Raw genomic sequence first — 13,343 nt, forward strand, 5'->3', positions numbered from 1 at the left:
CATGCGGTCCTCTGGCATTCATTCATACATTCATTCATACATTCATGTGGATTACATGCGGTCCTCTGGCAGAGAAAATGTTTCCCATGTCTTGTGACAACAATGTTTCTTTTCCAACGGTGGCGTGGTTGGGCGCCGCCGAAGAAATGACTCCATTATTGTCTGTTGCGGCGGTGTTCGTGTCGTTGTTGTTGTCCCTGTAGTGGCTGGTTGTAGCCGGCGAGGACATTGTTGTTGTGGGGAGTCTCCATGACGACCATGTCCATCTGCGTCTCGTTTGCTTAGCCTGCAGCCTGTTGCAAGATGCAGCCCATGTTCTGGGTGACCCTCGGGGCAGCTCATGTTCTGGGTGACCCTCGGGGCAGCCCATGTTCTGGGTGACCCTCGGGGCAGCCCATGTTCTGGGTGACCCTCGGGGCAGCCCATGTTCTGGGTGACCCTCGGGGCAGCGTCCCTGGGTTGTTCCATGACGATGGTGTCTCCGTACTGTGTCGTTGTTTACCGGGAGTTGTGATCCCCGGCACTAGCATAGTTGTTAGCATTAGCTATGCTGATCCATGCTGGATTCCATTCTGTTGAAAAGTAATTGATGAAGGAACCTGAGCCTGGACATGGATGTATGTCTCCTGATAGTAGATTGATGGACATGGATGTATGTCTCCTGATAGTAGATTGATGGACATGGATGTATGTCTCCTGATAGTAGATTGATGGACATGGATGTATGTCTCCTGATAGTAGATTGATGGACATGGATGTATGTCTCCTGATAGTAGATTGATGGACATGGATGTATGTCTCCTGATAGTAGATTGATGGACATGGATGTATGTCTCCTGATAGTAGATTGATGGACATGGATGTATGTCTCCTGATAGTAGATTGATGGACATGGATGTATGTCTCCTGATAGTAGATTGATGGACATGGATGTATGTCTCCTGATAGTAGATTGATGGACATGGATGTATGTCTCCTGATAGTAGATTGATGGACATGGATGTTTGTCTCCTGATAGTAGATTGATGGACATGGATGTATGTCTCCTGATAGTAGATTGATGGACATGGATGTATGTCTCCTGATAGTAGATTGATGGACATGGATGTATGTCTCCTGATAATAGAATGATGGACATGAATGTATGTCTCCTGATAGTAGATTGATGGACATGGATGTATGTCTCCTGATAGTAGATTGATGGACATGGATGTATGTCTCCTGATAGTAGATTGATGGACATGGATGTATGTCTCCTGATAGTAGATTGATGGACATGGATGTATGTCTCCTGATAGTAGATTGAGGGCAGATTGAGCTAACAATTGGAACATCTCTTCCACTCGCCATCCATCCATCATCTTCTTGCTCTCCCTTTGTGGTGCGTCCAGTCAGAGCCGGGCGGGTGGACGTGTTGTGAAGGACGGCTTTACCCAACACAACATGCTTTTGTAAGTCCGTCCAAGTAGAATTCATGTAGAAGTCACACACACACACACACACACACACACACACACACACACACACACACACACACACACACACACACACACACACACACAGAGACATACACACACACAGAGACATACACACACACACACACACACACACACACACACACACACACACACACACACACACACACACACACATACACACACACACACACACACACACACACACACACACACACACACACACACACACACACGCACGTACACGCAGGCATAGACGCACAGGCACATACTTGCATAAGCAGCTCAGCAGTCTTAGAAATGATGACAGCAACACGGAAGATGAAAGTTGTGTTTCAGGTTTTGTTGTTGTGTGTTCTCAGGAAGAAACACTGTTGTGTGTTCTCAGGAAGGAACGTTGTTGTGTGTTCTCAGGAAGGAACGTTGTTGTGTGATCTCAGGGAGGAACGGCAGTCAGCAAGATTATCCACACTGAGGTAGGACAAAGATTTCTTTCCAAATGTACTGAAAGTAGACTAGTTGTTAGCCAAGTGCTTCAAGACGACACTCAGGTGCACCAACACATCATTGCTTCATTAGCCAAGTGCTTCATTAGCCAAGTGCTTCAAGACGACACTCAGGTGCACCAACACATCATTGCTTCATTGCAGACACCAAGCAGGACAAAAAGGCAGCAGGTGAGTTCACCTGTCTTCAACAATGGAAGCAGTAAGTCAAGGAAGAGTCACAATAAGAAGAGAAGATTTTCCCTGTCTTTGCTTTATTGTCAGTTTCCTCTCCAATAATTATTATCCCTGCTAAGTCCTTCCATTTGTCAATCTACACTTATTTGACTAATGATGTCACTTTTTGCTAACAAAGTTGTTTCCCCAACACTGGGGACCATGTGGAGCGTTACACACACTTCCTGCTTTCTTTCTAAACATGCTAAACAATCAGGAGCAGCACTGAACAAACCACCAAAATAATGAACTATTATCTATTATAGCATGCACTGTTTGACTTTCCTTTGATATGTTGGACTGACTTCATCTATTTGAGTTTCCTTTGATACGTTCGATTGACTTCATCTATTTCAGTTTCCTTTGATACGTTAGATTGACTTAATCTATTTGAGTTTCTTTTTTGTGTTAGATTGACTTAATCTCTTTGAGTTTCCTTTGATACGTTGGATTGACTTAATCTATTTCAGTTTCCTTTGATACGTTAGATTGACTTAATCTATTTCAGTTTCCTTTGATACGTTAGATTGTCTTAATCTATTTGAGTTTCCTTTGATACGTTAGATTGACTTATTCTATTTGAGTTTCCTTTTATACGTTAGATTGACTTAATCTATTTGAGTTTCTTTTTTGTGTTAGATTGACTTAATCTCTTTGAGTTTCCTTTGTTACGTTGGATTGACTTAATCTATTTCAGTTTCTTTTGATACGTTAGATTGACTTAATCTATTTCAGTTTCCTTTGATACGTTAGATTGACTTAATCTATTTGAGTTTCTTTTTTGTGTTAGATTGACTTAATCTATTTCAGTTTCTTTTGATACGTTAGATTGATTTAATCTATTTCAGTTTCCTTTGTTACGTTAGATTGACTTAATCTATTTGAGTTTCCTTTTATACGTTAGATGGACTTAATCTCTTTGAGTTTCCTTCGATATGTTGGATTGACTTAATCTATTTGAGTTTCTTTGATACGTTAGATTGACTTAATCTATTTGAGTTTCCTTTGTTACGTTGGATTGACTTAATCTATTTCAGTTTTCCTTGATACGTTAGATTGACTTAATCTATTTGAGTTTCTTTGATATGTTAGATTGATTTAATCTATTTGAGTTTCCTTTTATACGTTAGATTGACTTAATCTCTTTGAGTTTCCTTCGATATGTTGGATTGACTAATCTATTTGAGTTTCTTTGATAAGTTAAATTGACTTAATCTATTTGAGTTTTCTTTGATACGTTAGATTGACTTAATCTGTTTGAGTTTCTTTGATATGTTAGATTGATTTAATCTATTTGAGTTTGCTTTGATACGTTAGATTGATTTAATCTATTTGAGTTTCTTTGATACGTTAGATTGACTTAATCTATTTGAGTTTCCTTTGATACGTTAGGTTGACTTAATCTATTTGAGTTTCTTTGATACGTTAGATTGACTTAATCTGTTTGAGTTTTCTTTGATATGTTAGATTGACTTTATCTAATTGAGTTTCCTTTGATATGTTAGATTGATTTAATCTATTTGAGTTTCCTTCGTCACGTTAGATTGACTTAATCTATTTCAGTTTCGCTTCATATGTTAGATTGACTTAATCTATTTGACTTTATCTTTATATGTTAGATTGACCTAATCTATTTGACTTTTCTTTGATACGTTAGATTGACTTAATCTATTTGAGTTTCTTTTTATATGTTAGATTGACTTAATCTATTTGAGTTTCCTTTGATACGTTATGTTGACCTTATCTATTTGAGTTTCTTTTTATATGTTAGATTGATTTAATCTATTTGAGTTTCCTTTGATACCTTTGATTGACTTAATCTGTTTGAGTTTCCTTTGTCACATTAGGTTGATTGAATCTATTTGAGTTTCCTTTGTCACGTTAGATTGACTTAGTCTATTTGAGTTTCTTTTTATATGTTAGATTGATTTAATCTATTTGAGTTTCCTTTGATACCTTTGATTGACTTTATCTGTTTGAGTTTCCTTTGACACATTAGGTTGACCTAATCTATTTGAGTTTCCTTTGTCACGTTAGATTGACTTAGTCTATTTGAATTTCCTTTGTCACGTTAGATCGTTTTAATCTATTTGAGTTTCCTTTGTCACGTTAGACTGACTTTATATATTTGAGTTTCCTTTGTCACGTTAGATTGACTTAACATATTTGAATTTATTTTTATATGTTAGATGAACTTAATATATTTGATTTTCCTTTGATACGTTATGTTGACCTTATCTATTTGAGTTTCCTTTTATAGGTTGGATTGACTTAATATCTTTGAGTTTTCTTTGTTACATTATGTTGACTTAATCTATTTGAATTTCCTTTTATATGTTAGATGACTTAACCTATTTGAGTGTCCTTTGTTAAGTTATGTTGACTTCATTTATTTGAGTTTCCTTTTATATGTTGGATTGACTTAATATATTTGAGTTTCCTTTGTTACATTATGTTGACTTAATATGTTTAATCATACGTTAGATTGAGTTTTTCAGTTGAAGCAACAGTAACATGCTGAAGAGACGTCAGAGAATAGTCAAACATCGTCCAAACAGGTCTTCCTGTGTTCTTTGTGGGCCTTCAAGGTTTGAATGCACCTGAGGAACAACCAAGACCTGCTGAGGTTGGGAGGGAGTGAAAGGGGCGGGGAAACAAGGTGAGTTAGGAGTTGTGGGAAGATTTCTGTCGTTGTGTCGATTTAGCAAAACCTGGATTATGACAGCAGGCCTTCGGATGTCCTGCACTTCCTGCCCACATGGTAACGTGTGTACTATACATTCTGATGGAAGTACTTCCTGCTGGAAATATTTCTGCTCTAACAGGCAATTGTGTGGTCACTTTTGTCGTGTGTGAGTGTGTTCACCTGTCTGAGGCTTGTGTAACGTCTTCAGCAAGACGCTTTCTATTTGCTGTGCTTTGTTTTTGGCATACATTGGTAACCACGTACCTGTTAGTGTGGACTCTGACACCTCCCATTCAGTCTTTCAGCTGCCCTCTTCTGTTTACCTTCAGGTGTGTGTGTGTGTGTGTGTGTGTGTGTGTGTGTGTGTGTGTGTGTGTGTGTGTGTGTGTGTGTGTGTGTGCGTGTACGACAAACTATTAACATAACAGGATGATATTTAGCACAAAAAGCGGTTGTTTAGAGCTATGTATTGTCTGGGCTCTGTTGGCTGTAAACACACCTGAGACATGCCCAGGCACTGCCCATGTCTTGGTATGCCTCTGCTATTGCAGTCAAGTCTCTTACGCCTGCTATCACACGTCATGTTGTCTGCCTCTTTGTGAACACATCATGAAACTCTTGTGTTCAACACGGCAACGATACAACTGAGAAAGTTACAAAGACAATTGGATTGACAAATCACGCAGCATAACTGTCAAACATACGTCACACTCTGTGAGTTTCTAACTGTCACACTATGTGAGTTGCTAACTATCAAACGTACATCACACTCGGTGAGTTGCTAACTATCAAACATACGTCACACTCTGTGAGTTGCTAACTGTTGAACATATGTCACACTCTTTGAGTTGCTAATTGTTGAACATGTCACACTCTGTGAGTTGCTAACTATCAAACGTACGTCACACTCGGTGAGTTGCTAACTATCAAACATACGTCACACTCTGTGAGTTGCTAACTGTTGAACATATGTCACACTCTTTGAGTTGCTAACTGTTGAACATGTCACACTCTGTGAGTTGCTAACTATCAAACGTACGTCACACTCGGTGAGTTGCTAACTATCAAACATACGTCACACTCTGTGAGTTGCTAACTGTTGAACATGTCACACTCTGTGAGTTGCTAACTATCAAACGTACGTCACACTCGGTGAGTTGCTAACTATCAAACATACGTCACACTCGGTGAGTTGCTAACTGTCGAACATACGTCACACTCTTTGAGTTGCTAACTGTCGAACATACATCACACTCTTTGAGTTGCTAACTGTCGAACATGTCGCACTCGGTGAGTTGCTAACTATCAAACATACGTCACACTCGGTGAGTTGCTAACTATCAAACATACGTCACACTCGGTGAGTTGCTAACTGTCGAACATACGTCACACTCTTTGAGTTGCTAACTGTCGAACATGTTGCACTCGGTGAGTTGCTAACTATCAAATAAACGTCACACTCGGTGAGTTGCTAACTGTCGAACATTAGTCACACTCTTTGAGTTGCTAACTGTCGGTGAGTTGCTAACTGTCGAACATTAGTCACACTCTTTGAGTTGCTAACTGTCGGTGAGTTGCTAAGAGTGTCAAGGTAGTTGATGCTGGGCAATGTCTTGGAGATGTTCATTCAAATATCAGACTTTTCTGGCTCAAAGAAGGAAAACTCACTGTTGTATGTTTCGAAAGAAACGACTCCTTTTTGGCATCTAGACTACTTCTAGAAATATCAAATAGGGGTGTAACGATTAATGCATACATTTATTTATATTCCTTAGATTGAACCACATCGATACTTATCCATCCAACATCGATTTCAAAGGCAGTCAAAGGATTTTATTGATACTAAAAATGGGAAAGATTGGATTTAAGAAGGACAGTTTTTGAAATGAAATTGAAGACTTTTAATGAAAAGGACGTTTAACGTCATTCAAGTCTGTCTGTGGCTGAGAAAGGTCACAACAAATGCAAACACCACAAGACAATATCATCAAAAACAACACAACAAGGGGCTGATACAGCACGATTGCAAAAGCCACGACAAACACAAACGCCACAACACAATAATATAAAGCCACAACTCAACTTTTACGCCAAAAGGGACGCGTTGGGCACGTGGGAAGTGACAGCTGACAACGTAGCAGCGATATCTGAACATAGTTAATTAGTATTATTGAATGAATGAAAACAGTTATTGATGAAATTATATAAGTGAAGAAGTAATTACACTTCACTTACTTTTCCAACTTTGTTCTTTACGCCCTTTTCAAATTTCCTTCTCAGGAAGTCGGTGAGTCGCCGAAACTTGTTTGCTGTCACTTCCGTTCTGTCTTTGTATTGTCGTGTTTTGTCATATAGTTGTTGTGTTGTGGATTTATGTTGTTGTGTTGTGGCGTTTTCATTTGATTTGACTTTTGCAATCAAACCACTGTTAGTTCAACCTGAAGAGATTTATGTTTGATATTTATTTATTTTGTATTATTTCCATGTCATAAAACAACAGTAACATAGTTAGTAAATCTACTGTTAATTCAATATGACACCTTCATAACAAAACGTAGACAAACGGAGACAAATCTCCTGACGATTGAGGGTACCCCCCTCATGAAACAGGCCTGTAGAGATGAAATAGTCTTGTGATTTTTTCCCCCCACACATACATATATATATATATATATATATACATATATATAAATATATATATATATATATATATATATATATATATATATATATATATATATATATATATATATATATATATATAATGTAGTAACAGACACCTTCATAACAATATGTAATATGTACAATATACACACTGCAAGTATATATATATATATACTGTATATATAATAAAGTAACATACACCTTCATAACAATATGTAACATGTACAATATACACACTGCAAGTATATATATAATGTAGTAACAGACACCTTCATAACAATATGTAATATGTACAATATACACACTGCAAGTATGTATATATATATATATATATATATATATATATATATATATATATATATATATATATATATAATGTAGTAACAGACACCTTCATAACAATATGTAATATGGACAATATACACACTGCAAGTATATATATATATAAATATATATATATATATATACCTCATCTGGCTCCTCTCGATGTGGAGGAGCAGTGGCTTTACTTTGAGCTCCCCCCGGATGGCAGAGCTTCTCACCCTATCTGTAAGGGAGCTCCCCGCCACCCGGCGGAGGAAACTAATTTCGGCCGCCTGTACCCGTGATCTTGTCCTTTCGGACATAACCCAAAGCTCATGACTATAGGTGAGGATGGGAACGTATATGGACCGGTAAATTGAGAGCTTTGCCTTCTGGCTCAGCTCCTTCTTCACCACAACGGATCAATACAGCGTCCGCATTACTGAAGACGCCGCACCGATCCGCCTGTCGATCTCCTGATCCACTTTTCCCTCACTCATGAACAAGACTCCTAGGTACTTGAACTCCTCCACTTGGGGCAGGGTCTCCTCCGCAACCCGGAGATGGCACTCCACCCTTTTCCGGGCGAGAACCATGGACTCGGACTTGGAGGTGCTGATTCCCATCCCAGTCGCTTCACACTCGGCTGCGAACCGATCCAGTGAGAGCTGAAGATCCTGGCCAGATGAAGCCATCAGGACCACATCATCTGCAAAAAGCAGAGACCTAATCCTGCAGACACCAAACCAGATCCCCTCAACGCCTTGACTGCGCCTAGAAATTCTGTCCATAAAAGTTATGAACAGAATCGGTGACAAAGGGCAGTCTTGGCGTAGTCCAACCCTCACTGGAAACGTGTCCGACTTACTGCCGGCAATGCGGACCAAGCTCTGACACTGTTCGTACAGGGAGCGGACAGCCACAATCAGACAGTCCGATACCCCATACTCTCTGAGCACTCCCCACAGGACCTCTTGAGGGACACGGTCAAATGCCTTCTCCAAGTCCACAAAGCACATGTAGACTGGTTGGGCAAACTCCCATGCACCCTCAAGGACCCTGCCGAGAGTATAGAGCTGGTCCACAGTTCCACGACCAGGACGAAAACCACACTGTTCCTCCTGAATCCGAGGTTCGACTATCCGGCCTAGCCTCCTCTCCAGTACATCTGAATAGACCTTACCGGGAAGGCTGAGGAGTGTAATCCCACGATAGTTGGAACACACTTTCCGATTCCCCTTCTTAAAGAGAGGAACCACCACCCCGGCCTTGCCACCGAGGAGCTTTTTAACTATCTCAGCAACCTCAGCCCCAGAAATAGGAGAGCCCACCACATATTCCCCAGGCACTGCTTCCTCATAAGAAGACGTGTCGGTGGGATTGAGGAGGTCTTGGAAGTATTCCCTCCACCGATCCACAACATCCGCAGTCGAGGTCAGCAGAACACCATCCGCACCATACACGGTTTTGACAGTGCACTGCTTCTCCTTCCTGAGGCGGCGGATGGTGGTCCAGAATCGCTTCAAAGCCGTCCGGAAGTCGTTTTCCATGTCCGAGTTTTTGCCTCCGCAACCGCTGAAGCCGCACACCGCTTGGCCTGTCGGTACCTGTCCGCTGTCTCCGCTGCCAAAAGAACCCGATAGGACTCCTTCTTCAGCTTGACGGCATCCCTCACCGCCGGTGTCCACCAACAGGTTCTAGGATTACCGCCACGACAGGCACCAACTACCTTGCGGCCACAGCTCCAATCAGCCGCCTCGACAATAGAGGTGCGGAACATGGTCCCCTCGGACTCAATGTCCAGCACCTCCCTTGTGACATGTTCAAAGTTCTTCCGGAGGTGGGAATTGAAACTCTCTCTGACAGGAGACTCTGCCAGGCGTTCCCAGAAGACCCTCACAATGCGTTTGGGCCTGCCAGGTCTGTCCGGCATCCTCCCCTACCATCGCAGCCAACTCACCACCAGGTGGTGATCGGTTGAAAGCTCCGCCCCTCTCTTCACCCGAGTGTCCAAAACATGAGGCCGCAAATCCGATGACACAACTACAAAGTCGATCATGGAACTGCGGTCTAGGGTGTCCTGGTGCCAAGTGCACATATGGACACCCTTATGCTTGAACATGGTGTTTGTTATGGACAATCTGTAACGAGCACAAACGTCCAGTAACAAAACACCACTCGGGTTCAGATCCGGGTGGCCATTCTTCCCAGTCACGCCTCTCCAGGTTTCACTGTCGTTGCCAATATGAGCGTTGAAGTCACCCAGTAGGACAAGGGAATCACCCGGGGGTGCACTTTCCAGTACTCCCTCAAGTGTATCCAAAAAGGGTGGGCACTCTGAACTGCTGTTTGGTGTGTAAGCACAAACAACAGTCAGGACCCGTCCCCCCACCCGAAGGCGGAGGGAGGCTACCCTCTCGGCCACTGAGTTGAACTCCAACGTGCAGGCTTTGAGCCGGGGGCAACAAGAATTGCTACCCTAGCTCGTCGCCTCTCACTGCGTGCAACACCAGTGTGGAAGAGAGTCCAGCCCCTCTCAAGAGAACTGGTTCCAGAGCCCTTGCTGTGCGTCGAGGTGAGTCCGACTATATCCAGCCGGAACTTCTCTACCTCACGCACAAGCTCAGGCCCCCCCCCCCAGCTAGCTTATGTAGCCGAGGATCGGATCGCCAAGTGCCCCGTCTTCGGCTTCCGCCCAGCTCACAATGCACCCGACCTCTATGGCCCCTCCCATGAGTGGTGAGCCCATTGGAGGGGGGACCCACGTTGCCTCTTTGAGCTGTGCCCGGCCGGGGCCCATGGGGACAGGCCCGGCCACCAGGCGCTCGCCATCGTGCCCCAACTCCGGGCCTGGCTCCAGAGGGGGGCCCCGGGGACCCGCGTCCGGGCGAGGGAAATCTGAATCCTTGTTGTTTCATTCCCATAGAAGTCTTCGAGCTGCTCTTTGTCTGATCCCTCACCTAGGACCTGTTTGTCTTGGGAGACCCTACCAGGGGGCATGAAAGCCCCCGGACAACATAGCTCCTAGCATCATTGGGCCACGCAAACCCGCTACCACGGTAAGGTGGCAGCTCAGAGAGGAGTATATATATATATATATATATATATATATATATATATATATATATATATATATATATATATATATATATATATATATATATATATACATATATATATATATATATATATATATATATATATATATATATATATATATGACCTATGGTCATGAGCTTTGGGTTATGACCGAAAGGACAAGATCACGGGTACAAGCGGCCGAAATGAGTTTCCTCCGCCGGGTGGCGGGGCTCTCCCTTAGAGATAGGGTGAGAAGCTCTGTCATCCGGGGGGAGCTCAAAGTAAAGCCGCTGCTCCTCCGCATCGAGAGGAGCCAGATGAGGTGGTTCGGTCATCTGGTCAGGATGCCACCTGAGCGCCTCCCTAAGGAGGTGTTTAGGGCATGTCCGACCGGTAGGAGGCCACGGGGAAGACCCAGGACACGTTGGGAAGACTATGTCTCCCGGCTGGCCTGGGAACGCCTCGGGATCCCCCGGGAGGAGCTGGACGAAGTGGCTGGGGAGAGGGAAGTCTGGGCTTCCCTGCTTAGGCTGCTGCCCCCGCGACCCGACCTCGGATAAGCGGAAGAAGATGGATGGATGGATGGATATATATATATATATATATATATATATATATATATATATATATATATATATATATATATATATATATATATATATATATATATATATATATATATATATATATATATATATATATATGTATATAAAGAGAATACAACAAATCATTTTTCAAGTTATTGTCATGATCCGTGGTCCGGATCATGTTTTGTTTAGTTATGTTCTGTTAGTTTTGGACTTCTTTAGTTCCTGTTTGTGCACCTTCTGAGTTTAGTCACCATGGTTACTTATAATTTTCACCTGCCTCTGTTGTTTGGGACACACCTGTGTCTAATCAAGAGACTACTATTTAAGTCTGCCTTTGTTGATCACTCGTTCTGGCTTCTTTGTTTGCGTCACGCCTTTGCCAAGTAAGTTTTATGTTCTTGCTACGTTTGTACCCTAGCTTCACGTGCCACTTTTGGTTTGTTTCCTGTTTTTGGTATGTGTTATGATTTGCAAAGATTAAATCCTATCCTACCTTCACGCTGTCACCCGGAGCCGTCCATTTTGCATTCTGGGAGAAGAAGCGCGCAGCAAGCTGCCCCCCCGATCGTGACACTTATATTCAATTGAATAGACAACATTTTTTATGTTGCAACCGAGAAACTTTATTTTTATTTTTGTAAATATTCATTAATTTGGAATTTAATGACAGCAACATATTGCAAACAAGTTGTCACAAGGGCATTGTTACATGGTCTTTCCTTTTAACAACACTCAGTAAAGGTTTGGGAACTGAGAAGACACATTTTTGAAGTGGAATTCTTTCCCATTCTTGCTTGATGTACAGCTTAAGTTGTTCAACAGTCTCCCTTCTCATATTTTAGCCTTCACACATTTTCAATGTCTGGACTACAGGCAGGCCAGTCTAGTCTTTTATTACGAAGCCACGCTGTTGTAACACATGCAGAATGTGGCGTGGCATTGTCTTGCTGAAATAAGCAGGGGCGTCCATGATAACGATGGCAACATGTGTTGCTCCAAAAGCTGTATGTACCTTTCAGCATTAATGGTGCCTGAAGATGTGTAAGTTACCCATGTCTTGGCCACTAATACACCCCCATACCATCACACATGCTGCCTTTTACACTTTCACCCTAGAACAGTCCGGATGGTTCTTTTCCTCTGTGGTCCACTGTTTCCAAAAACAATTTTAAATGTGGACTCGTCAGACCACAGAACACTTTTCCACTTTGCATCAGTCCATCTTAGATGAGCTAGGGCCCAGCGAAGCATTTCTGGGTGTTGTTGATAAATGGCTATTGCTTTGCATAGTAGAGTTTTAACTTGCACTTGCAGATGTAGCAACCAACTGTAGTTACTGGCAGTGGTTTTCTGATGTGTTCTTAGCCCATGTGGTGATATCCTTTACACACTGATGTGGCTTTTTGATGCAGTACCGCCTGAGGGATCCAAGGTGCGTAATATCATGGCTTACGTGCAGTGATTTCTCCACATTCTCTGAACCTTTTGATGATATTACGGAGCGTAGATGGTGAAATCCCTAAATTCCTTGCAATAGCTGCTTGAGAAATGTTGTTCTTAAACAATTTGCTCAGGCATTTGTTGACAAAGTGGTGACCCTCGCCCCGTCCTTGTTTATGAATGACTGAGCATTTCATGGAAGCTGCTTTTATACCCAATCATGGCACCCACCTGTTCCCAATTAGCCTGTTCACCTGTGGGATGTTCCAAATAAGTCTCTGATGAGTATTCCTCAACTTTCTCACTCTTTTTTGCCACTTGTGCCAGCTTTTTTGAAACATGTTGCAGGCATCAGATTCCAAATGAGCTAATATTTGCAACA

At 42.2% G+C, this 13,343-nt stretch overlaps 1 protein-coding gene across 1 annotated transcript in view; it reads left to right on the top strand.

Annotated features, from left to right (window-relative positions):
• The first annotated feature begins 396 nt into the window (after window positions 1-396).
• The window catches only part of LOC133579712 (kinase suppressor of Ras 1-like), a 38,571-nt gene continuing 25,624 nt past the window's right edge, over window positions 397-13,343 (top strand). Inside the window, exons 1-2 of the mRNA XM_072911973.1 lie at window positions 397-483; window positions 1,916-2,152. Of these exons, the coding sequence (XP_072768074.1) occupies window positions 397-483; window positions 1,916-2,152 (324 nt within the window). The remainder of the gene's footprint in view (window positions 484-1,915; window positions 2,153-13,343) is intronic.

This window comes from Nerophis lumbriciformis, linkage group LG30, assembly GCF_033978685.3.
Source record: "Nerophis lumbriciformis linkage group LG30, RoL_Nlum_v2.1, whole genome shotgun sequence".
Taxonomy (NCBI): domain Eukaryota; kingdom Metazoa; phylum Chordata; class Actinopteri; order Syngnathiformes; family Syngnathidae; genus Nerophis; species Nerophis lumbriciformis.